Below are 25,566 nucleotides of genomic sequence, written 5' to 3'. Positions count from 1 at the left end.
CCTTCTCATGTCTGGCAATATGCTTTCTAAGGTGTGTAAAACAGCTGCTTTGCTTACTGGTGTCTTGTTTTACCATCCTAAAATCTGACATACAGATGAAGTCCAGGATGTTTCTGGTGGTCTAAGCTAATACCTACAGAAAAAGAAGGAAACTACCAATTAGGATTAGAGTCTTATGTGAAGACTTTATTTAAAAAAAAAAAAAAATCACTGTATTGGGATACAATTTACAAACTACAAAGTTCACTTTTTTTTTTTTTTTTTTTTTTTTGAGATGGAGTCTCACTCTGTCACTCAGGCTGGAGTGTAATGGCGTGATCTCGGCTCACTGCAACCTCCACCTCCTGGGTTCAAGCGAGTCTCCTGTCTCACCCTCCCAAGTAGCTGGGATTACAGGGACGCGTCACCATGCCCAGCTAATTTTTGTATTTTTAGTAGAGATGGGGTTTTACCATGTTGGCCAGGAAAAGTTCACCCTTTTAAAATGTAAAATTCAGTGGCTTTTAGTATATTCATAAAGTTGTCCATTGGTCACCAGTACCTCTTTCTAGAACTTTATCATCCCCAAAAGGAACCCTGGACCTATTAGCAGTCACTCCCCATTTCCCCCAAATTTCCCAGCACCAGGCTATCCCCAGTCTACTTTCTATCTCTATGGATTTACTTATTCTGAGGAATGAATACAAAAGGTTGATTGTACAACATGTGGTCCTTTAAGACTGGCGTCTTTTACTTAGTATAAAGTTTCCAAGGTTCATCCATGGTTTAGCCTATGTCAGTATTTCATTTCTTTTTATGGATGAATAATATTTCATCGTATGGATAAATGTCACTTCTGAAAACTACAAATCTCTTGGAAGCTGAAATTTCTCATGGCACATTTGTCCTTTCTCCCCTGCCTTCCCCCAACCTTTTTTTGTCTTTTTGAAAAAAATTTGTTTCCTTGCTGCTTAAGCCTTTAGTATCACCATTTTCTTTCCATGTTTATGCTTTGGGACTGCAGAAGCAAAGCTTTTCTCCACTTAAAATCTCTGGCCAGCTCTAGAAAGTGCATGTGTGGATCTCTCAGTGAGACCTTCTGCAAATAATCTCATTGGGAGACCCTGTAGCTATTTGATAACATTAGATGAGCTAATATTCAAAGAAACTTCAGAGCTATTCTAGAAGATTCTTAGGAAGAGTCAGTGATTTCAAAAGAAATCTAAACTCATATGCAGGGATATGCAGGGTGTAAACCTTATTGATGGCTCAGGAAACAGGTTTGAAAGAGCTTCCGGTACACAAAGGGGATTCTTCTACTGCAGCCACTTTTGAAAAGCTAAGGCAGAGTCAGATTGAGGAACACAGAAACATACAACCGCTTCTGCCACGTAAGTATGCTGAGGCTGCGGAAAAAAAGTGTGTCTCTGTAGTCTGGGAGAAAGGGATGGGCTGGCAGAGTAGGAGGAGAAAATGCAGAGGGTACAAGTCTTGTAAATGCTCTAATTTTAAAACTGATGGTAAGTTATGCGGTTTCCCTCTAACAAAAATGAGGTAGGATTCGCTATTTTCAAGGCAAAAAAAAAAAAAAAATGCTGTGTACGAGGATAACACTGTATAAAATGCATGAAATTTAAAAATTGATACTTAGTATTTGTACGTATTTATGGGCTACATGTGATGTGTTGAGACAATCATAGACTGTGTAATGCCCAAGTCAGGGTATTTAGGGTATCTGTCATCTTTATCATTTCTTTGTGTTTAGAACATTCCATATCTTCTCTTGTAGCTATTTTGAAGTACACATTATTGTTAACTATAGTCACCCTACTATGTTATTGAACACTAGAACCTATTCCTTCTGTCTAGCTGTATGTTTGTATGCATTAACCAACCTCTCCTCATCCCACCCCCCCACCTCTCACCATAAACACGCATACCTCTCCCAGCCTCGGGGAACTATCTGAAGAACCTAGAATTAAAGATGTGAGTATTAGTTCCTGCCCTGACCCTTTCCAGCTCTGGAAGCTTTCCTGATCTTTCCTGAGTAGGTCGCTTAACCCGTGGAACACGTTTCCTCTTTCTGTGTGAAGTAAGGGGTTTGGATTAAGTAATCCCTGAAGACCCCTTCCTGGATTCTCCCTAAGGATTGGTCCAGAGCAGAAACCACTGCCCTGGAAGATAAGCTTGATGAGACACACCACTGACTCTTACCTAAGACGTTCCTTCATTAAACATACGTGATCAGTGGACCTTATGGTGTTCTTCTGTAGCATAAATTTTGGATGGTTTAGTTGAATTTCCGAATAAAGCAAGGAGTGGGTAGGCGGTGGTGGGAAATCCACACTGATGGTGTGCTCTCAGAGGATGCCTCCCCTGATGCAGCATTTATTTTGGAGAGTTTTGTGTTTTTGAGACAGGGTCTTGTTCTGCCACCAGGCTAGAATGCAGTGGTGCATTCACAGTTCACTGCAGCCTTGACCTCCTGGCTCAGTTGATTCTCCCTCCTCAGCCTTCTGAGTAGCTGGGACTGTAGGTATATGCCATTATGCCTGGCAAACTTGTAATTTTTGGAGAGAAATTTTAATAGGCTATGTACTCCATGCCGTGTATACTGGGGTGTCACAATATAAAATGATAGTATTACATCTGCCCTAGAAGTATGGCCCGGTCAACGTAGCCTAATAATAACGAAAATCCAAAGACTCAGGACATTGTTATCCCTGTTGTTTTCTAGAGAGCCATATAATGCACTGCTTTTTCTTTCCTGATCAGTTTGTTTGGTAGGAGAGAACTGTTGTTCCCTGTTCTCCCCGCAAATGCCAATAACTGACTCACACATTGCCTCATCTCCAGCCAAGATTCTGTTTTGTACGTAAGCAAGGTTTTTCTCTTGATACAATAACATGTTTGATGCAACTCACATTTTTGCATATTAAGTTACTGATAAATAAGTGAAATGTTTGCTTTCAATATTAGGACTAGTCTTTGACATTAAGGTGCTCTTGTTTTTCACGTCTTTCTTTGAAATTGCTCTAAGATGATGAACATCTGTTGCTTGCTACTTGTCTAATGTCTAAATCTAATCGAAGATTCTTTATGTTAAGAATTTGAACTACGTGAGTGGGTGGAATAAGAGCAGTATCTTGCTATGTCCTTTCCAGAAAAATCCTCAGATCATGTATCTGGAACAGGAGTTAGAAAGCCTGAAAGCTGTGTTAGAGATCAAGAATGAGAAACTGCATCAACAGGACATCAAGTTAATGAAAATGGAGAAACTGGTATGTTTCCTTCAGAATGAATGAGGATCTTACAAATGGGGTAATATCTGTGAAATGGAGCCCTGTATTTTACAACTATGGAGTTGGGTTAACTGCTCCTAAAGATATTTAGAAATTATACAAAAGATAAAGTTTACATTTCTTTGCCAAGTTTGCTCAATATTTATTCATTGCTGCCTCCTAGAATGTTTTCTTTTTCAAGGAACATGTAAAACAGTACCCAGTCCTTGGAAAAAGTACAACAAACAAATCAGGCTTATATTTCAGTGGTATTTTGAGTCTTCACCTGCGTAAGAAAAATGTTTAAATATCTATGTAAAATCAATACTTTAATATACCACCCACCCTGGACAGGTTTCTTAGGTCCAAAACAGTTGGGTATGTTTAATAGAAATGAATAGCAATACAATCTACCAAAATTCTTCATCTTGCTTTTTGCGAATTAGCATGTGATAAAAGAATTGTGGGCTGGGCACAGTGGCTCATTCCTGTAATGCCAGCAGTTTAGGGAGGTTGAGGCGGGTGGATCACTTGAGATCAGGAGTTCGAGACCAGCCTGGCCAACATGGTGAAACCCTGTCTCTACTAAAAATATAAAAATTAGCCAGGTGTGGTGGTGGGTGCCTATAATCCCAGCTACTGGGGAGGTGGAGGTTCCACTGAGGTGAGATGGCGCCATTGCATTCCAGCCTGGGCAACATAGCAAGACTCCATCTCAAAAAAAAAATTGTGCTATAATAAGATTAATCCATTTGGACAAGTAGCAGGTGTTACCAAAAATATGAATAACATTCACTTTGCAGTGTCTAGAACACAGAACGATGTCAGTGTGAGTGGCACGTTCAGTGTTCAGCGTCAGTCTTGGCCCGGCCCTGAAATACAGCTGCTGCCAGCCAGGACTCTAACCAAGTTGGCAGAGCTTGGCAAGGCAGCTTAAGTGATCCCCGCCCTCACTGTCCAGCTACTGCATGCTGCTGGCCTCTTCTCCCCACAGTGATGAGTGACTCAGGCTTCTACAAGTGCCTCATTCAAACCCAAACCAGCCCTGGACAGTAGGGGACACGGGGGACCTCTCTGCTGTTTGGTTTGAGTTGGTTTGGGGTTTGGTTTTCTTCTGGAGACTATGACTTCTGTTGAGGGAGATAACGGCCAAGCCCCTATGTGGATATAACAGCATTTTGAATTATCAGGAAATTTTTGTAAAGGAAGGAAAGGAACTCATGGTTGTTAATGGACCCAACCTAGTATACATACCAGTTCCTGCCAAAGGTCGTCCTGTTCGACTGAGTCTGGTATCTTCTAATCTGTTATTCATGGATGACTCAGATGATCCTGTTAATAGGACTGCTCCATATGCCATTCATGCATCAAAAGTTTCAAAAAATCATGTGCAATAAATCAGACTTTGCTGTAAACTTACCAACACATTTAATTTTTGTTGATCTACTATTTGTTTCTTGCCGTGCCCCAGAGGTATCCTGATAATATGCATCAGCCTTGCATTGTGTATGTGTGGAAGAATGAGTTGATAAAATGAGAGGGAAACCCACTGTTCCCTTCATATTTGTAAATTACAGGCCTCTGATGAAATTAAGAGACTTAGAAGCACGGGAAGTTTTCTAAGAAAGACAGCTTTCCCATGAAACTGGCACTGCCGATAATCAGCTCTGTGACATTATCAGGACTAGTTTTCCTAGGATGAGATAATATTTGAAGGACAAAACCTCCCAATCTCGAATTCCAGGGTTTTTTTCCACATTGTTTTATCTGGGAATCCTTCATAACTACTGAACGTAGAATCCTTTTCTGGAAAGTGATTTAACCCAAACGGCTTGTCCTGAGCTGCTTCTGGATAACAGCATGTCTTAAGAACAATCGGGCTCCAAACTAAGCAACATACTCAAAGCGCGTTAGTCCTGCTACAAGGACAAGGACTTAGACTTAATTCTGACCGAGCTATAATACGGCCTCTTCATAAAGCCTTACCTTTAGAAAGTGAGTGGAGGATGGAATCAGATCTTCATCATGTTGAGTGATTAAACGTCCTCAGGCATCTTATCCTTTCATCTCTCTGCTGATGAGTTTGTTTGTCTTGAAAGATCAGCCTGCACAGGACAGCAAGCGAACAGACCTATCTTCAGCTGACCTGAGGAGACTCGCGGAGTGTTACTTCTTTGATGGGATGCTCTGAGAGCTCTGTCAAATTGCAGCTTTGTGTGGCCACTCAGAGGCAAATGCTGAAGAATTACCATGAAACTGAGTTCAAGTCCATAGTAAACGTTGCCAGGGACTGTGAATTGTTGGCCTATCAGTTTTTATCAGATGTGGGAATCTTTTTTTTTTTTTTTTTCCAGCAAAATTCACCGTAAGAAGATACATGAGCTTTGATAAGTGTGGGCAGTGTGTTAGCAGGGTTTATTTCACATTGAAACAGAAAGAGGCACCAATTCTTAGAGAATTCCAAAACAGCGTGACCTGGAACAAATCTGTTACCCACTTGTATCAGTATTTAAGTGGCCTGGCATACATGTTTTAAAAATACTCAGCTGCTCCATTTCGCTGTTTTAAAATCTTTTTCAGTATGTTAGTGTGTAAGTATTTTAATATGGTATTGCATTTTCCTTAATTAAATCTCCAAAGTATGCTTGTGTCGTGAGGTGCCTTAAGAAATGAGGGTTTTTAAAAAATATTGTATAAATGTTGGAATTCTTGTTTATGCCAAGGTGGACAACAACACAGCATTGGTTGACAAATTGAAGCGATTCCAGCAGGAGAATGAAGAATTAAAAGCTCGGATGGATAAGCACATGGCAATTTCAAGGTAAACATAAAACAGTGCTGTTTCTCCCAAGCTCCCCACTCCCTTGCACATCCGGTGTACTTTCTGGACACGGTCTACCCGTGCACCTCCTGGAAATATGATGGAAGCAGATGGTTAAAGGGGCATTGATTTCTCTCTGGAAAATACGATTGTAGTAGTTCATGCTTTTAGCAAAGTGGCCTGAACTGTAAACTGAGACCCAGGCCAGCAAGCCTGCTCCCACGGCCTCTGGCTGCCTCTGAGAATGCTTTCAGACAAAGAGCAACAGAAAACCAAATAGAAAACAGCCCCCAACATAAGATAGTCATAAAACATGTCGAATATTTGCAAAAGTGGCACTCAGCCTACTATGAAATTGCCCAAAAAGTACAGTTATTATTACATATTTTTTTGAGATGAGGTCTCACTTTGTTGCCCAGGCTGGAGTACAGTGGTGTGATCTTAGCTTACTGCAGCCTCCACCTCCTGGGCTCAAGCAATCCTCCCACCTCAGCCTCCTGAGTAGCTAGCTGGGACTACAGGCGCATGTCACCATGCTTGGCTAATTTTTGTATTAATAGAGACGGAGTTTTGCCATGTTGCCCAAGTTGGTCTCGAACTCCTGGCCTCAAGTTATCCACCCAGCTTGGCCTCCCAAGGTGCCAGGATTACAGGCATGAGCCACCACACCCGGCCTGTATTTGGGTTTCTTAGCCAGCCAAATACCTGTGACCTTGTGCAGGATTCTGTTTTATCCCAAAGGAATAATTTTGGACTTTAAAGTTTCAAATGCTAATTAAAATTTTTCAAGTTTTTTTTTTTTACATAGATCTCATGGTTTCTGGCTTTTTTTTCTTCAAGGCAACTTTCCACAGAGCAGGCCGTTCTGCAAGAGTCGCTGGAGAAGGAGTCGAAAGTCAACAAGCGACTCTCTATGGAAAACGAGGAGCTTCTGTGGAAGCTGCACAATGGGGACCTGTGTAGCCCCAAGAGATCCCCCACGTCCTCCGCCATCCCTTTCCAGTCACCAAGGAATTCGGGCTCCTTCCCCAGCCCCAGCATTTCACCCAGATGACACCTCCCCAAAGTCCACAGACTCTTGGAAAGCATTTTGATACAGGTCTGCAGGACTGACCCCAAGGAGGAATATGGGCACAGAGGTATATCAGCACACGTGTGATCACCGTAGGATAACTGGAGCGTCACCACCGCCGGAATCTCAGCTTCTGAGACTGGAACTCTGGAGGAAGACTTTTGCCTCCGTCCAAAAGATTCCTCCAAAAAAAGATGTCGGCATCGACACGGACGTTGTTGCACAAAGCACTTAAAGAACGAGAGCATCTTGTTCATCGCCTTTTTCACCTAAGCATAGGGGGAAAAACTCTCAGGGCCCTATTAAGATAAAGATTTATAACCTTTGTAATGTTCTTCACCACAGACACCTTCTTGTGAGTTTTCAGTCTGACCGTGGGGGTGGGGGGGTGTGAATGAAATGGATGTCACAGAGTGTCATGTGTCTGATGCAGCCTCCTTTGCTGTGTATTAAATGTCAAAATCTGAATATATCTGGATATGTACTAATCAAATAATAATCAGCGTATACATTTCAGCCAAAGCCATAGAAGAAAAAGCAATAGTTGCTTGAATTATGATCATCTACCACCAACTCTGCTCAGCCCTGTAACAGGGTAGGGAGAGGGTATAACAGGAAAAGCTTTGACTTGTCCCTGTGTATACATTCTCTGTATCTTTTGGGGTTAACTTCTTGGCAGTTTTTCAGTGTTCAGCCATGTCAGTTGAAACTAGATTTTTCACTTACCCATGTGAGCCTAACACTATCCTATAATTTGTTTTCTCAGGCTATGTGTAAATGTAGAGCCCTAATTTTTGTATAAAAAAACAAACTGTATAAAGAAAAAGGGCAGTACCAATGGATTTTTCCGCCTTATTTTTACCTTTGATCTATCCTTGCAGATTTAACCTGTCTTCTTCTCTCCCATTATTCTCATTTTCCTTTTACCTTTCTCCACCATCCAGAACCACAAAAGCAAACCTTCTACCTCCTACCTACTTTTCTCTGGGACAAGGATAAAGGAATATGATTTTCCAGAGCCCCAGAGCCAGCTCATCTTCCAGGTGCTGAAACCACTTTCCAAATAAAGTAAAGCCTGGATTTGATATTACACATTTTGGGAAATCTTAGAATAAAGAACGAGAAAAAGGAAGTCATTGGCTAATATAATTAAGAAAGGTAGGATTCAGTGCGTACCAATGATGCAGTATTTGATTGATAGAGGAAAACAGTCTGGGAGGATCGTGCTCATTTTTCAGGTACCCTTTGAGGAGTCCCTCTGTCTTTGGGAAAGTAGCAGAATGGCCCGCTTCTTTCCCATGAGTGGAAAATGTGGCTCGTCCAACTCTCCTCCAAGTTGCATTTCAGTTTCTTTTCTTTCCAAAACTTATTACCTCTCCTAATCCTGAGACTTTGGAAAAGGTGGAAGGAAGAACTGTTGCTTTATCTCCCCCTCCCCGCATGTGTCAACATTGCGATGTCAGTATTTACTCATCTACATTCAGTGGCTGTACAAATACTGCCGTAGTAAGAAGAGATTCAGGATGCTAGAGGTGAATATTTGGGTCATTTACATGTACACTACATAGCAAGTTGATACTCATGTTGCATGTTCTTTTAAATTAGTGATTTTGTGTCTTAAGTCTTTAACTTCCAATAGTTTATCATGTATGTAACCTTCCATGTTTGCTTCTGATAAATGGAAATGTAGATTCACTGCCACTTCGTGGGATATCTCTGCTCACGCTTCCAAGTTGTTCTCAATGACATTAGCCAAAGTTGGGTTTGCCATTCATCCCCTAGGCATGGTAAATCTTGTGTTGTTCCCTGCCGTCCTCCGTATTACGTGACTGGGAAATAAATCTCATAGCAGTTAATATAAAACATCTTCGGAGGATGGGAGAGAACAGGAGAGAAGATGGGAAACAAAATAGAGAATTTTTAAGATTTCGTTTAAACCAAATGTTTCATGTAGAATGCAAAATGTTGGCACGTCAAAAATATGAATGTGTAGACAACTGTAGTTGTGCTCAGTTTGTAGTGATAGGAAGTGTATTTTACTTTGATCAAATAAATAATGCTGGAATACTCAAGAATTGCATCCTCTGACCTCCTTCATTCTTCAAATTCTTCATTTTTACAGCCCTGTGACACCACAGTGAAGATCGTATCTCCTCTTAGTTTATTTCCCAGGAATTTCCACTGCAACCGCAGAATTGCTCATGGGCTCACAGAGCTGGAGTTAGAGCTAAGCTCTTCTTCTCTAAATTCAAAGCTATCTGACAAATTTTGGCTGGTTGTAACAATTTCTGCTGTATAAGAAAATTGGACAAACTTGGTAAATATTTTTGAATATGGTAAAAAAAGTCTAAAAGTTGAATGTTCTTAGTCTATGCATCTATTTCATATTGAAAGCTAAACTTGTAAAAACATGTTCTAGGTATTGAATAGACTAATCTACAATTATACCTTTGAGTGCAGCAGTTGAAAAAAATGAAGTGTACATGATTTTTTTCAATACCTTCATAAATTAACTCACATTTGTTAAAGTTGCTACTAAGACAAAATGACATTTCTAAGCATTTGAATCTGGAGTTGTTGCTTGTGGGTCAGTAGTTGAACTGTATCTAGTCCATTTTAAAATTCTAATATATTGTGGTGATATAAAAGAGAATACTTGGTATTGACCACGTATCACCACCACCAAGCCTTTCTGGATGTATTTTAAGCCAACTTAACTTAAAAAACACTTATCCCACTTTTTATTTTTTACAAAAACTTGCTCATTTAATAGAAATGATTATATAAAATTGTTTACACATGTATAAAAACTAGGAACACGTATGTAGGTAAGCAGTCAAAATCATGCTTTCTGTCAGAAAAGTTAACACTTCTGTGAATAGACTGGATGACTTCCTTTTAGTTTGGATGTCTGGGTCGGACTCACAAGACGCTGGGGTTGGGGTTTGGTGCTTGACATCAGCCTCTGGCAAAGCACTAATAAAAGGAACCCCAAAGCTGACTGAGTACACAAATGGGCTTTCCATAAGTTCATTACACTTCCTTTTCCAAGTCAGGAAAACTCAACAGTGGTAGCTACTGTGGTCTGTCCTTGAAGATTCTGAGCAGTGCAAATGTAATATCCTGCATCAATCGTCTCAAAGTCTTCCACTGTAATGACACTCTGGGAGATTCTCGTGGTGTGTCCCAGTCCTCTGTGGATCAACCTCCAAGTGTCTTGGATCATCACAGGCCTTTCATCCTGTTTAACGACACCCACACAGACTGAAGCACGAGGGACAAGCTGCTATAAACAGCTCCCACTCACCCAACACTGTTGAGTGTTCCTTTCAAAGAGCAAAGCACATGCTTATAAAAGACTGTTTAGTATGCGTAGCTCATAAGCTGTGGAAGCTTCTACACTGGAATCATTTTAGGCTGCATTTTTTCCAAACAGCCTTGAATTTCATTACATTGTTTGGCACTGTCTTTCTGCCCTTTTCTTCTGTAAGGTTTTACTTAGTCTAAAATGTATGCTTTTAGAACTCCAAGGAAGTGGAACTGGTATTAAGCATAAGCAGGGACAAAATTTTCCACTGGTCCCGTTCTTCACATTGCCCACTTTCTTTTCCTAGCTAAGTGGTTCTTACCTACAGAACTGAAAGTCAGTAACCTGAAAAAGCACCCACTGTATAAATGACTAAGAGCTCCCAATTGCTCAGATTTGGGAGAGGGAGAAGTATGATTAGGCCAATGTGCCTTAGGACTCTAGTGGGAGAAAAGTTGTACCAAGGATGGGTAAGATAATGTACTACATGACAGGACCCCTATTTCTAGAAAGTGCGATGGTCACTTTTGAGATGTCCAGCCAACTCTGGTGATAAGAACATAGTATTTTCTGAATTCATTTAACAGAACTAATATATTACACTAAGTGAATACCTTTTCTCATAAAATACCAAATAGCAATGTGGGGGGGGGACCTCTATTGAAAATCATCGATGTCCTGTAAGTATGACCGACACGTTTGATAATCAAGTGCCTGGTACCAGGATGCCGGAAAACACTATTCCCCAGAGACAGTTATTTTCTACCAATCACAGCCCGTAGGCCAGAAGGATGTCAGCTACTGAATGTGTCTCGTGGAGGCCAAATCTCTTCTGGCAACAAAGGGATTATTCCGTGCTGGTAGCAGAGCTGTTATTTTAGCAAGCAGAACATGCACAAGGGCTAAATATGCTGCAATTGCTTTTATGAGAAGTCTACTTTAAAATTATCTCTGGCCTCACAGCACCTTTTTGGCATGGTTTATGCCCACTTGGTGGATGTCTGCTCAGAGCAGCTTGCCATGGGCACAGCTTGTATAGAGAACACTCTAGCCAAGTGAAACACAGGGGTACAAAGAAGCAGCAGAAAGAGAGCTATGGGCTCTCTCAGTCCCCAAGGAAGCCATTTCTGACTTTGTCTCACAGAGATCCTTGGAGAGGGCTACCAGAGAAACTGGGAAAAGACCACAGGGAGAAGGAAACTTCTAGCTGAACTTTGTAACAATTTTGACCAAACACAAAGTTTCCTGGACAGAACTCGGGTGAGGGGGTGAAGCAGGAGTGCAGACACAGCACAGAAACCATGGCAGGTAGGAGATGTGAAATCTGAAAGCCCTGTTTGCTTTCTTAGCTGAGAGGCTGGTAGCCTGGGGCAAGTTCTCAACCCTGCTCATCCACTGCCTAGAAACAAACTTGGTGCTGTTGGCAGGGACAGAGGGAGTGAGACTGGCCCTTTGGGCTACATGGGAGCCGGGTGAGGCCTGTAACTGCTGGCTTTCCCCCACTTCCCTGGTGACCTGCATGACACAGCAGAGCAACCATAATCCCCTGAGGAACATAACCCCATTGGCCTGAGAACCACACCCCCAATCCCAACAGCAGCCATAGCAAGACCTGCCCAAGGAGAGTGTCTGAGCTCAGACACACCTAGCCCACCCCCAACTAATGGTCTTTTTCTACCCACGCTGGTAGCCGAAGACAAAGGACATAATCTCTTGGGAGCTCTAGGGTCCTGCCCAGCACCTGATCCTCCCTATACTACTGCAGCTAATGCTCTCTTTAAAGTGCCACCTCCTGGCAGAAGACCAATACAAAACTAGTGCAATAAACAAAACTACAACTAAGGACCCTCACAGAGTTCATCCATTTCACTCCCCTGCCACCTCCATCAGCAGGTGCTGGCATCCATGGCTGAGACACCTGAGACATCAAAGGACTCTGTACAGGCACTACCCAGTACCAGCCCAGAGCCCAGTAACTCTGCTGGGTGGCTAGATACAGAAGAGAAATAACAATCACTGCAGTTTGGCTCTCAGGAAGCCACACACATAGGGGAAGGGGGAGAGCACTGTATCAAGACAGCACCCCATGGGACAAAAGAATATGAAGAGCAGCCCTTGAGCCCCAAATCTTCCCTCTACCATAGTCTACCCAAATGAGAAGGAACCAGTAAAACAATTCTGATATTTCAAAACAAGTTTCTTTAACACCCCAGAAGATCACACTAGCTCACCAGCAATTGATCCAAACCAAAAAGAAATCCCTGAAGTGCCAGAAAAAGAATTCAGAAGGTCAGTTATTAAGCTACTCAAGGAGGCATCAGAGAAAGGTGAACTCCAACTTAAAAATCAAAAAAGACACAGGATATATGAAGGGAAAAATCTTCAGTGAAATAGAAAGCAAAAATAGAAAACAATCATAATTTCTGGAAATGAAGAACACACTTAGAGAAATGCGAAATACATTGGAAAGTCTCAGCAATAGAACTGAACAACCAGAACAAAGAACTTCAGAACGCGAACATCAGATTTTTGGACTAACCCAATCAAACAAAGACAAAGAAAAAAGAATTTAAAAGAATCAACAAAGCCTCCAAGAAGTTTGGGATTATATTAAACAACCAAACCTAAGAATAATTGGTGTTCCTAGGGAAGAAGAGAAATCTAAAAGTTTGAAAGACATATTTGAGGGAACAATCAAAGAAAACTTCCCCGGCCTTGCTACAGAGCTACACATCTGAATACAAGAAGCTGAAAGAACACCTGAGAAATTCATCGCAAAAAGATCATCACCTAGGCACATAGTCATCAGGTTATCTAAAGTCAAGACGAACGAAAGAATCTTAAGAGCTGTGAGGCAAAAGCACCAGGTAACTTATAAAGGAAAACATGTCAGATTAACAACAGATTCCTCAGCAGAAACCCTACAAGCTAGAAGAAATTGAGGCCCTACCTTCAGCCTCCTTAAACAAAAGAATCATCAGCCAAGAATTTTGTGTACAACAAAACTAAGCTTCATAAATGAAGGAGAGATACAATCTTTTTCAGACAAACAAATGCTGAGAAAATTCGCCACTACAAACTCAGCACTACAAGAAATGCTAAAAGGAGCTCTAAATATTCAAACAAATCCTTGAAATACACCAAAATAGAACCTTCTTAAAGCATAAATCTCATAGGACCTATAAAACAAAAACACAATAAATAAAAACCAAGGTATTCAGGCAACAAATAGCACGATGAATAGAATAGTACCTCACATCTCAATACTACTGTTGAATGTAAATGGCCTAAAAAATGCTCCATTTAAAAGATACAGAATGGCAGAATGGGTAAGAAGTCACCAACCAAGTATCTGCTGTTTTGAAGAGACTCACCTAACAAATAGGACTAACATAAACTTATGGTAAAGGACTGGGAAAAGATATTCCATGCAAAGGGACACCAAAGTGAGCAGGAGTAGCTATTCTTTTTGTTTGTTTTGTTTTTTTTTGACACGGAGTCTCACTCTGTCACCCAGACTGGAGTGCAATGGCGCAATCTTGGCTCACTGCAACCTCCACCTCCCAGGTTCAAGTGATTCTTGTGCCTCAGCCTCCTTAGTAGCTGGGATTACAGGTGCAGGCCTGTCTTATAGAGGAGTAGCTGTTCTTATATCAGACAGAACAAACTTTAAAGAAACAGCAGTTAAAAAAGACAAAGAGGGACATTATGTAATGATAAAAGGACTTGCCCAACAGGAAAATATCACAATTTTATATATATATATATTATATATACAATACATATATAATATATATAATATATTATATATATTATATATATTATAATATATAATATATATTTTATATATAATATATTATAATATATAATATATATTATATATAATATATATATTTTATATATATGATATATATATGCACCTAATGCCAGAGCTCCCAAATTTATAAAACAATTACTATTAGACCTAACAAATGAGCTAGACTGCAACACAGTAATAGTGGGGAACTTCAGTACTCCACTGTCAGCAATAGATAGGTAATCAAGACAGAACATCAACAAAGAAACAATGGATTTAAACTATAACCTAGAACAAATGGACTTAAGGGCTATTTACAGAACATTCGACCCAACAACTGCAGAATATACATTCTGTTCATCAGCACATGGAACATTCTCCAAGATAGATCATATCATGAGCCACAAAACAAGTCTCAATACATTTAAGAAAATTGAAATTATATCAAGTACTCCCTCAGACCACAGTGGAATAAAATTCAACTCAATTCCAAAAGGAACCCTCAAAACATACAAACACATGGAAATTAAATAACCTGCTCCTGAATGATCACTGGGTCAAGAATGAAATCACGATGAAAGTTAAAAAATTATTTGAACTGAATGAAAATAGTAGCACAACCTATCAAAACCTCTGGTATACAGCGAAGGCAGTGCTAAGAGGAAAGTTCATAGCATTAAATGACTACATCAAAAAGTCTGAAAGAGCACAAATAGACAATCTAAGGTTGCACCTCAAGGACTGGAAAACCCAGAACAAACCAAACCCAAACACAGCAGAAGAAAATAAATAAAGATCTGAGCAGAACTGAATGAAATTGAACCAAAAAAATACAAAAGATAAACAAAAAGCTGATTCTTTGAAAAGATAAATAAAACTGATAAGACTATTAACAAAATTAACCAAGAAGATCCAAATAAGCTCAATTAGAAATGAAACAGGAGATATTACAACCAATACCACAGAAATGCAAAAGATCATTCAAGGCTACTGTGAACACCTTTACATACTCAAGCTAGAAAACCTAGAAGGGATGGATAAATTCCTGAAATTATACCACCCTCCTACATTAAACCAGGAAGAAAGAGAAACTCTGAACAGACCAATAACAAGCAGTGAGATTGAAATGGTAATTTAAAAAACTGCCAACAAAAATAAGCCCAGAACCAGATGGATTCACAAATGAATTCTATCAGACATTCTAAGAACTGGTATCAATCCTATCAACATTATTTCACAAGATAGAGAAAGAAGGAATCCTCCCTAAATCATTCTGTGAAGCCAGTATCACCCTAATACCAAAACCAGGAAAGGACATAACAAAAAAGAGAAAACTGTAGACCAACATGTTTGATGAATATAGATGCAAAAATCCTTAACAAAATACTAGCTAACCAAATCCAACAGCATATCAAAAAGATAGTCCACCATGATCAAATGGGTTTCATACTGGGGTGGTTTAACATACACAAGACATTAATGAGATACACCACATAGAATTAAAAACAACAAATCACATGATCATCTCAACAGACACACAAAAAACATTTGACAAAATCCAGCATCCCTTTATGATTAAAACCGTCAGCAAAATCAGCATAGAAGGGACATACCTTAAGGTAATGAAAACCGTCTATACTGAATGGGAAAAAGTTGAAAGCATTTCCCCTGAGAACTGCAACAAGACAAGGATGCCCACTTTAATTCAACAAAGTACTGGAAGTCCTCGCCAGAGCAATCAGACAAGAGAAAGAAATAAAGGGCATCCAAATCGATAAAGAGAAGTCAAACTGTCTCTGTTTGTTGATGATATAATCATATACCTAGAAAACCCTAAAGACTCCTCCAAAAAGCTGCTAGAACTGATAAATGAATTTAGCAAAGTTTCAGGATACAAAATTAATGTAAACAAATCAGTAGCTCTGCTATACACCAACAGCGACCAAGCTGAGAATCAAATCAATAACTCAACCCCTTTTATAATAGCTGCAAAAAATATATATACTCAGAAATATACCTAATTCAGGAGGTGAAAGACCTCTACAAGGAAAACTACAAAACACTGCTGAAAGAAATCATAGATGACACAAACAAATGGAAACACACTGCGTGCTCATGGATGGGTAGAATCAATATTGTGAAAATGACCACACTGCCAAAAGCAATCCACAGATTCAATGCAATTCCCACCAAAATACCGCCACCATTCTTCACACAACTAGAAGAAAAAATCCTAAAATTCATATGGAACCAAAAAAGAGTCTGCATAGCCAAAACAAGACTAAGCAAAAAAAAAAAAAAAAAAAAAACAAATCTAGAAGCATCACATTACCTGACTTCAAACTATACTATAAGGCCATAGTCACCAAAACAGCATGGTACTGGTATAAAAATAACACATAGACCAGTGGAACAGAATAGAGAACCCAGAAATAAACCCAAATACTGACACTGATCTTTGACAAAGCAAACAAAAGCATAAAATGGGGAAAGGACACCCTATTCACCAAGTGGTGCTGGGATAATTGGCAAGCCAAATGTAGATGAATAAAACTGAATCCTTATCTTTCACCTTATACAAAAATCAACTCAAGATGGATCAAATACTTAAATCTAAGACCTGACACCATAAAAATTCTAGAAGATAACAGTGGAAAAACCTTTCTAGACATTGGCTTAGGCAAAGAGTTCATGACCAAGAACCAAAAAGCAAATGCAACAAAAACAAAGATAAATAGATGGGGCTTAATTAAACTAAAAAGCTTCTGCACAGCAAAAGAAATAATCAGTAGAATAAACAGACAACCCACAGAGTGGGAGAAAAGTTTTGCAATCTATACATCTGAAAAAGGACTAACACCCAGAATCTACAAGGAACTCAAACAAATCAGCAAGAAAATAACAATCCCATCAAAAATTGGGCTTAGGACATGAATAGACAATTTTCAAAAGATATACCAAAGTCCAACAAACATATGAAAAAGTAGTCAACATCACTAATGATTAGGGAAATGCAAATCAAAACCACAATGTGATACCACCTTATTCCTGCAAGAATGGCCATAATTTAAAAATTAAAAAATAATCGATGTTGGCATGGATGTGGTGAAAAGGCAACACTGTTACACTGCTGGTGGGAATGTAAACTAGTACAACCACTACGAAAAACTGTGGAGATTCCTTAAAGAACTAAAAGTAGAACCACCATTTGATCCAGCAATCCCATTACTGGGTATCTACCCAGAGAAAAAGAAGTCATTATATGAAAAAGATATTTGTACACATGTTTACAGCAGTACAATTCACAAGTGCAAAAATATGGAACTAGCTCAAATGCCCATCAATCAATGAGTGGACAAAGAAATGTAGTATATATACCATGGAATACTACTCAGCCATAAAAAGGAATGAAATAATGGCATTTGCAGCAACCTGGATGGAGACCATTATTCTAATTGAAGTAATTCACAAATGGAAAACCAAACATGGTATGTTCTCACTGTTAAATGCGAGCTAAGCTCTGAGGATGCAAAGACATAAGAATGACACAATGAACTTTGGGGATTCAGGGGAAAGGGTTGTGGGGGGTGAGAGATAAAAGCCTATACATTGGCTACCGTGTACACTGCTCAAGCGATGGATACACCAAAATCTCAGAAATCATCTAAGGAACTTATTCATGTAACAGACACCTACTGTTCTTAAAAACCTATTGAAATCAAAAATGACAAAATATATTAAAAACAAAGAGAACACTCTGAAGGTCTGCAGGAGGAGGTTAGATTAGACTCTAGTTGGCCCAGAAGATGGGATTGAAGATTGAGGTAGAGGCAGGAGGAAAGAGGGAGATCCTTCATTTCCCTTTCCTCCCAAAGTCCTTTTATTTTTTTTTTAACTTTTATTTTAGGTTCAGGGGTATATGTGCAAGTGTGTTATATAGGTAAACTCATGTCATGAAATCACAGATCCTTTCCTCACCCGGGTATTAACATTCAGCCTAGTACCCATTAGTTATTTTGCCTGATCCTCTCTCCCTCCTCCCACCCTCCACCCCCAGGTAGGCCCCAGTGGGTGTTCCCCTCTGTATGTGCATGTGTTCTAATCATTTAGCTCCCACTTAAAAGTAAGAACATGAGGTATTTGGTTTTCTGTTTCTGTGTTAGTTTGCTAAGGATAATGACCTCCAGCTCCATTCGTGTTCCTGCAAAGGACATGCTCTGATTCTTTTTCATGGCTGCATAGTATTCTTTGGTGTATATGTACTACGTTTTCTTTATCCAGTCTACCATTGAAGGGCATTTAGGTTGATTCCATGCCTTTGGTATTGTGAATGGCGCTGCAATGAGCATTACTGTCCTTTCTTAGCTAAGGGTTTAAAAAAAAAAACCCTGCATATGAAGAGGGTACATTGAGCAAATTGACTAATGAAACTCAATCTTCTATTTCCTGTCCTTAACAAAAAATTCATTTTTAAATATACTGAAACATCTTCAAAAAAAACAAACAAGCCCTGGCCCCCAACATAGCCCCACATGTTTCTTGCACTTCTGAAGTTATGGCATGTAGCACTGGGTGGGGACAAAGCTGTGAATTAAAATGGCTGGCTGAGATGCAGAGGCTGAGATGCAGGTGCTAAGATGCAGGTACAGCACTTACCTTCTGCCCTGGGAAGATCCACGTGAACTCCACCTCCACGTCGGGCTCCCCCAGGACAGTGCAGAGCACACTGATGTCATCCCCACTTTTCACTTTGTTTGAAGAGGCCAAGATGGTTGTTGAGGGAGGGCCACTGGGAACTGGAAGCAAGCAGGAGACAGGCAGAGTGAGACCCTGAGTGTAACCTCAAAAACAAACCTACAGATGCATTCTTTTCCATGGAAAGAGATGGACTTTTCTGCCTTTCTCACAGCTTCCCGACCAGTGCCAGGACGGTGTGAGTCCACCACTTGGGGCCTCCTTTGAAGCCACCTTTACCTGTTCACCTTGGTGGTCTGGAATGGGGTAGGCACCAGGACTCCCAGGACAGCCTCCCAGCCTGTGATTAGGTGAGGAAGCTCAGAGGTCCATCAGTGGCTGTGTGAAGAGAATGAAGAGGTGAGGGGGAAGAAGTCCCTAGGGAAGAAGCAGGTAGGAAGTACTGGGTGGTGGCGTCCACAGGGATGGCAGGGAGCAGATAGGTGTGTGGCTGTCCGTCCACAGACGAGGAGGAGAAAATCTAAATGTACAGATGTGAAAGATGTTTGGGCATTAGTGCTACCTGGGTCTGCAGTGCCTTTGCCTCATCACGTTTCGGAAACAAATTTCTTCATTATGGGGAATTCACTCAACAAGCTATTTATTTAGAAATGGGGTCTCTGTCGCCCAGGCTGGAGTGCAGCTGCGCGGTCTCGGCTCACAGCAAGTTCCGCCTCCCGGGTTCACACCATTCTCCTGCCTCAGCCTCCCGAGTAGCTGGGACTACAGGTGCCTGCCAACGGTGGTGCAATCTTAACTCTCTGCAGCCTCAAACTCCTGCATCCTGGAGGAAAGCTCAAGCCATCCTCCCACCTTAGCCTTCTGAGTAGCTAGGATTAAGGTATGAGCCACTGCACCTGGCTAGTTTTTCAATTTTTTTGGTCTATATTGCCCAGGCTGATCTCCAACTCATGGCCTCAAGCGATTCTCATGCCTTGGCCTCCCGTAGTGCTGGGATGACAGGTGTGTCAACGAGCAATTTTGATGGCAGCCTTGAGCAAGGCTATGTGCCAGCAGGTGGGCCTAGAGCAGGGAGGGAGATGGACCTGATCACTGAGCCCTTGGAACCTGTATTCTAGCAGAGGGGCCAGACACTGAGTGAGTCATTGTATGGTTAATTTAAAATGCTGTGTTAAAAGCTATGAAGCAGAATCCCAGAGTGCTCCAAAAGGCCAGAATAGAACAGTCTGAGAGCCCGGAAGGGCTTCCTTGAGGAAGTGCTGTTTGAACAAAAATCTCAAGGCCGAGCTTCAGAGACAGGAACAGGAGAAGCAGGGAAGAACGAGCAGGCTGGGAATGCCCATGTTCATGGCCCTGGGTGAGAGGCGGTGGCAGAGTGGAGGAGGGCTGGGGAGAGGAGGGGAGGGAGGAGTGAGACCTGGATGGGGAGGAGGACAGACGTGAGTCCATGTGAGGCCATTCAGGCCACACAGAGGATTTGGACTTTGGTTCTGGGAGAAGTGGGAACCTACTGAATTGTTTAATGAAAATCAGGGGCCGGGCACAGTGGCTCACTCCTGTAATCCCAGCACTTTGGGAGGCTGAGGTGGGCAGATCACCTGAGGTCAGGAGTTCGAGACCAGCCTGGCCAACATGGTAAAACCCCATCTCTACTAAAAGTACAAAATTAGCTGGGCATGGTGGTGCATGCCTGTAATCCCAGATACTGAGCCTGAGACAGGAGAATCACTCGAGCCCAGGAGGTGGAGGTTGCAGTGAGTCGAGATCATGCCACTGCACTCCAGCCTGGGCAACAGAGCAAGACTGTATTTAAAAAAAAAAAAAAAATCAGCTACAGTGTGGAAAATGGAGTGGAGAAAGAAAAGGTGGACATAGGGGAAATGAGAAGGTAGTCACATAAGTCCAGGGCAGAGACAATGCTAGCTTGATCCCTTTTTTGCAGTGAGGATGGAGAGAAACAGTAGGATTTGAAAGTGATTTAATGAAAAAAGTAGAAAGGATCAGGAGGAGAAGGGAGGTCAGTTTGGCTTCCAGCCGCAGGCCTGTCCCCTGGGTGAAGGTAGTGCCATCACTAAGGCAGAGGAGGAGGAAGAACCAGGTCCAGGGAGGATGGCACTGAGGCCAGGGATGGCATGCAGAGGATGGAGGACCCCAAAGCATCTCATTGCACATCTGAGGTGGACGGCAGACACATGGACCTGACGCTCCCAGATCCGGCCACTTCCGTTCACTTGGGAGTTACCAGCGTACAGATGTGAAGCAGGCCCAGGGACAGAACAAGGAGTGGGAAAGAAGGGTGCCTGGGGGAGCATCAGCATTTCAAATTTGATGGAAGGCTAAGAGCTGACCAAGAAGAGTGAGAAAGCTGTGGGGGAGGTGGGGGAAGCTGGGAAAAAATGGAGCCAGGGCAGTGGTGGTTCCCTGCAGGTGAGGTGGAATCCAGTGGTACAGGGACCGATTTTAATGGCATGGGGGTCCCCGAGTACCTTGGCAACAGTCGTTTTGGTGGAAGTCAAGGGAGAAGGCCAGATGGAGTGGGCGGAGGAGTGTGTGGGAGGAAAGGAAGTGGAGAGGGACATGGAGAGCTCTTTCATTCAGGGACTTGGTTCTAGTGGGGAAGAGTGATGGGCTCAGCAAAACACTGGGGGAGGTGGAGCAGGGGCTGTGAGAGGGGACTGTGGCCTCTAACTCAGAGCTGCTGGACTCACCATGGAGCCTGCATGTGACAGGAAGAGCAGAAAGCAGGCTTGGATCAATTGTTGGGACTGAAGATTTTAAACAAACAGTCTTAGAAACCAGAATGAGGCTGTCTTACTCACCCAGCAAGCCTGGTGGATATCAAAGGGAAACTCGACATGACCAATAGATCTCCCTACCCTCAGGAAAAGGAGGATTCAACACAACGGAACGGATGGCAGTTACCAGGAAAAAAGTATTTCATGTATAAATGCCCTGAAATGAAACTCCTCACTAAAATGGCCACATTAAAAGTAGTTGTTCCAATTTTAATTGAGAGACTGATCATGTTTCAGTTCTGTCAAGAGGAAGGGAGTAAGGCCAATTGGAAGAGAATGAGGCAGGAATTTGAGGACTCCAAGTGTTCTGTGCACACTGGGGAAAGCAGAAGAAAGACGGGACAAAACGCAGAGGACACCACGCACGGTAGACGAGAGATGGGGGATTCGTGGCCATGCCCTCTAGCCACCCATAGGAGTGTCCCAGTAGCTCTTAACTCTCTGGGTACAGGCATAGGGAGAAGGTTAGTTGTGTTCATCCAGGATGGTTCTTTCCTGGACAGGAGAGGGGAGTAGAGAGAGGAGGGCATGCAGTGTGTGGGCAGTGAGTACTGATGTGGTGGGACCCAGGATCTAAGCCTCGTGGGTGGGGAGGGCAGAAAGCCCTCGGGAACAGGGGGGGTGCAGGTGAGGACTGCGGTTGAGGGAGTCATTAAACACAGAATCCTGGGAAAGTACAAGCCTGTGTCACTGGAGCTGGGGTCAGCCCCGGTAGTTGCTGTCACAGTGGTTGTGGTTGACATGTTCGCATTGTGATGAGGGTGGGACAATCTAAGGTGGAACGGATGAGGGGTCCATGAACCTGGCCAGTGGGTTCCAAGTCGATATCAAAGTCACCCTAAAAATGGAGGGACAAGCAGGGCCATGAACCAAGTGCCAAAATTTTCGATGAATGCATGGGAGTGAAAGGAAAGGAAATGAGAATGCTGGTAGAGCCCCCGAAGAGCAGAGGTTCCCGACAGAAGGGCAGAGAATGAGGGCTGGCAGGTGGGAATGGGTACAAGGAGGATGCCAGCCTTGAGGTGGGAGTGAACGGTGTCCTTAGGAGACAGCAGATTTGGGTTGAGACCAAGAGGCTGGGAAGATGCTCTAAAGGAGTTTGGGGACATAGAAGACCTGCTGATCAAACACAGAGGCAGCACCAGAGTGAACGACGGAAGGATTTGGCTGGAATGGAGAAGAGGGGTTTTCGGTCAGGGTCATAACAAGGAAGGAGAACATCCCTCCTAGAAGTGGTGGGGCAGAAGGGAAGCCTTTTTAAGAACAGCATAAGTGGGCCGAGCATGGTGGCTCACACCTGTAATCTCGGCACTCTGGGAAGCTGAGATCAAAGGATTGTTTAAGCCCAGGATTACGAGACCAGCCCAGGCAAGGTAGGGAGACCTCTTCTCTATGAGACAAAAAAAAAAAAAAATTAGCAGGGCATGGTGGCTCATACCTGTGGTTCCAGCTACTCAGGAGGCTAAGGAAGGAGGGTCGCTTGAGCCCAGGGCTTTAATGCTGCAGTGAGAAAATCGTTGTGCCACTGCATTCCAGCCTGGGCAAGAAAACGGGACCCTGTCCCAGGAAAAAAGAGAAAAAAAAACCAACAACAACCCAATAACAATGAAACAAAAGGTACTCATGGCGCTTCCTTATTCCATCTGCAGGCAGGGAACAGCAGTACCTGAAACTGACCAGGGGAGTGACTAGAATCTAGGCAGGGGTGGCCAGGCTTACCCGCCACGTAGAGCAGCTGGTACTTGATGGAGATCTGAGATCTGCCCCCGGCCTCCGCCCTGCAGTAAACCACACCCTGGTGCTCGGAATGAGGTTGCAGATACACAAAGCCCCGCTTCATGTCATAAACAATGTCCGTTCCATTGGCTGGGATCTCCTTGGCAGGGAATTCCCTGTGGAGCGTGACTTTGGCCGACAGCACAGTCACCCGACAAGGAACCACAGCCTGTCTGTCCGGGTTCAAGTAGACAACATCGAAGTAGCTGGGAGAAGGTACAAAGAGTTCTCCTTTCTCTGCAAAGGGAAGACACAGGCTTATTCACTCCGGAGACGCAAAGTAAAAGCACCCTTAAGGATTCTGGCAACATACTCCGAATACTGAGTCCTTAGGACTAGGAAAGGCTGGGGTTTCTTTTTTTTACTTTAATGCTTTTCATTTTTTGGAAGAATGATTTTACTTCCTGTCTCCTTAAAGAAAACAGAAGGCTGGGCGCCGTGGCTCACGCCTGTAATCCCAGCACTTTGGGAGGCTGAGGCGGGCAGATCACGAGGTCAGGAGATCGAGACCATCCTGGCTAACACGGTCAGGAGATCGAGACCATCCTGGCTAACACGGTGAAACCCCGTCTCTACTAAAAATACAAAAAATTAGCCGGGCGTGGTGGCGGGCGCCTGTAGTCCCAGCTACTCGGGAGGCTGAGGCAGGAGAATGGCGTGAACCCGGGAGGCGGAGCCTGCAGTGAGCCGAGATAGCGCCACTGCACTCCAGCCTAGGCGACAGAGCAAGACTCCATCTCAAAAAAAAAAAAAAAAGAAAAAGAAAACAGAAAAGGTATCAGTTCAAGCCCAAATGAGGCCCATGGATCACCACCATAAGGAAGCAAGGAACAAGATTTAAATTAAGGTTTAACATATTAACCTTTAACAAGTTAAAGTTTAACACGCCCAGCCTTACTTCTTATACTATAATACATACTTTGAAGTAAGTGACCACACTAGTTACTTTAAAAATATATTTGCAATCTGGCCAGGCGTGGTGGCTCATGCCTGTAATCCCTAGCACTTTGGGAGGCCGAGGCGGGTGGATCACCTGAGCTCAGGAGTTCGAGACCAGCCTAGGCAACAAGGTGAAACCCCGTCTTAACTAAAAGTAAAAAAAAAAAAAATTAGCTGAGTGTGGTGGTGCACGCCTGTAGTCCCAGCTACATGGGAGGCTGAGGCATGAGAATTGCTTGAACCCAGGAGGCAGCAGAGGTTGCAGTGAGCTGAGATCATGCCACTGCACTCCAGCCTGGGCAACAGAGCGAGATTGTGTCTCAAAAAAAAAAAGAAAAATTGCAATCAGTAGCTTCCATCAACAAAAAAATGTGTTAAAGTTCATTTTAATAATTATAGATTACATATGTCCCCTGAAAATGTATTTACATCCACTCATGTAGATGACACACGTATTACTTAAAGAAGACGAAGCACATTGGATTTTAGATCTCCACAAAAAATCAAGTTAATAAGCTGTAAACTACATCCAAATTACAGCAAACTCAAAATTTAGGAAAGCACTTATTAATGTGATTTTATGATTGTAAGTTTTAAACCCTTAGCAGTTGCAAAACCTTGAAACCATCTGCTGCTTGTGGGTGGAGAAATCAGCCCCACAGCCACAGTCAGTAACTGCCAGCCAGGAAGCATTTCCCAGCACATCAGAGCTCCCCTGGGAGCCCCAGCACGGTGACAGTGTCCTCAGCCTGTCCTCACACAGCCCAGAGGACCTGGCACCTGCCAAGGTAAGTGGAGGGGAATGGTGTCGGCTTGAAGGAGGAACCCATCAGTCTCAGGTCTGCTCTCGGCTTGGCCAGCACCTGGCTGGGAATCTTCAGCCAGTCTCTTATCTCCCCTCATCTGCTCTGAAATTACTCTGCCTGGTTCTTTAAGCTCAGATGATGGTATTTTTATCTTAGTGAAATGGGAGAAACGAGGACTGGCTTACTGATTCTGTCCTTAGGACAGGCAAGAAACTCTGGACCGGGCTTTTGGGGGTATTTTTGTCGGTGCTGGTGACTTTTCTTTTTTGACATGGTACATTACATCCTTTGTTTTTCTG

The 25,566-nt window shown here is 42.6% G+C and overlaps 2 protein-coding genes across 10 annotated transcripts in view; one reads left to right on the top strand and one right to left on the bottom strand.

Annotated features, from left to right (window-relative positions):
* Positions 1-9,225, top strand: part of MTUS1 (microtubule associated scaffold protein 1) — a 160,684-nt gene extending 151,459 nt beyond the window's left edge. For all 7 annotated transcript variants that reach the window (XM_054498495.2, XM_054498493.2, XM_063668550.1 and 4 more), the window contains 3 exons: positions 3,144-3,260; positions 5,984-6,081; positions 6,922-9,225. In XM_054498495.2, the coding sequence (XP_054354470.2) occupies positions 3,144-3,260; positions 5,984-6,081; positions 6,922-7,135 (429 nt within the window). In that variant the 3' untranslated portion in view covers positions 7,136-9,225. The remainder of the gene's footprint in view (positions 1-3,143; positions 3,261-5,983; positions 6,082-6,921) is intronic.
* A 14-nt stretch (positions 9,226-9,239) lies between these two features.
* Positions 9,240-25,566, bottom strand: part of PDGFRL (platelet derived growth factor receptor like) — a 66,129-nt gene continuing 49,802 nt past the window's right edge. Inside the window, exons 4-6 of one of the 3 annotated variants that reach the window (XM_054498505.2) lie at positions 23,466-23,759; positions 18,913-19,052; positions 9,240-9,444 (exon numbers count right to left, since the gene is read on the bottom strand). In XM_054498505.2, coding sequence (XP_054354480.1) covers positions 9,361-9,444; positions 18,913-19,052; positions 23,466-23,759 — 518 coding nt within the window. In that variant the 3' untranslated portion in view covers positions 9,240-9,360. Of the gene's footprint in view, positions 9,445-9,891; positions 10,395-18,912; positions 19,053-23,465; positions 23,760-25,566 lie in introns of those variants that run through there. The other 2 variants (XM_054498506.2, XM_054498504.2) reach the window with 2 other exon arrangements.

Source organism: Pongo pygmaeus, chromosome 7 (assembly GCF_028885625.2).
Source record: "Pongo pygmaeus isolate AG05252 chromosome 7, NHGRI_mPonPyg2-v2.0_pri, whole genome shotgun sequence".
Taxonomy (NCBI): domain Eukaryota; kingdom Metazoa; phylum Chordata; class Mammalia; order Primates; family Hominidae; genus Pongo; species Pongo pygmaeus.
This window is presented reverse-complemented; position numbering and strand designations above follow the sequence as displayed.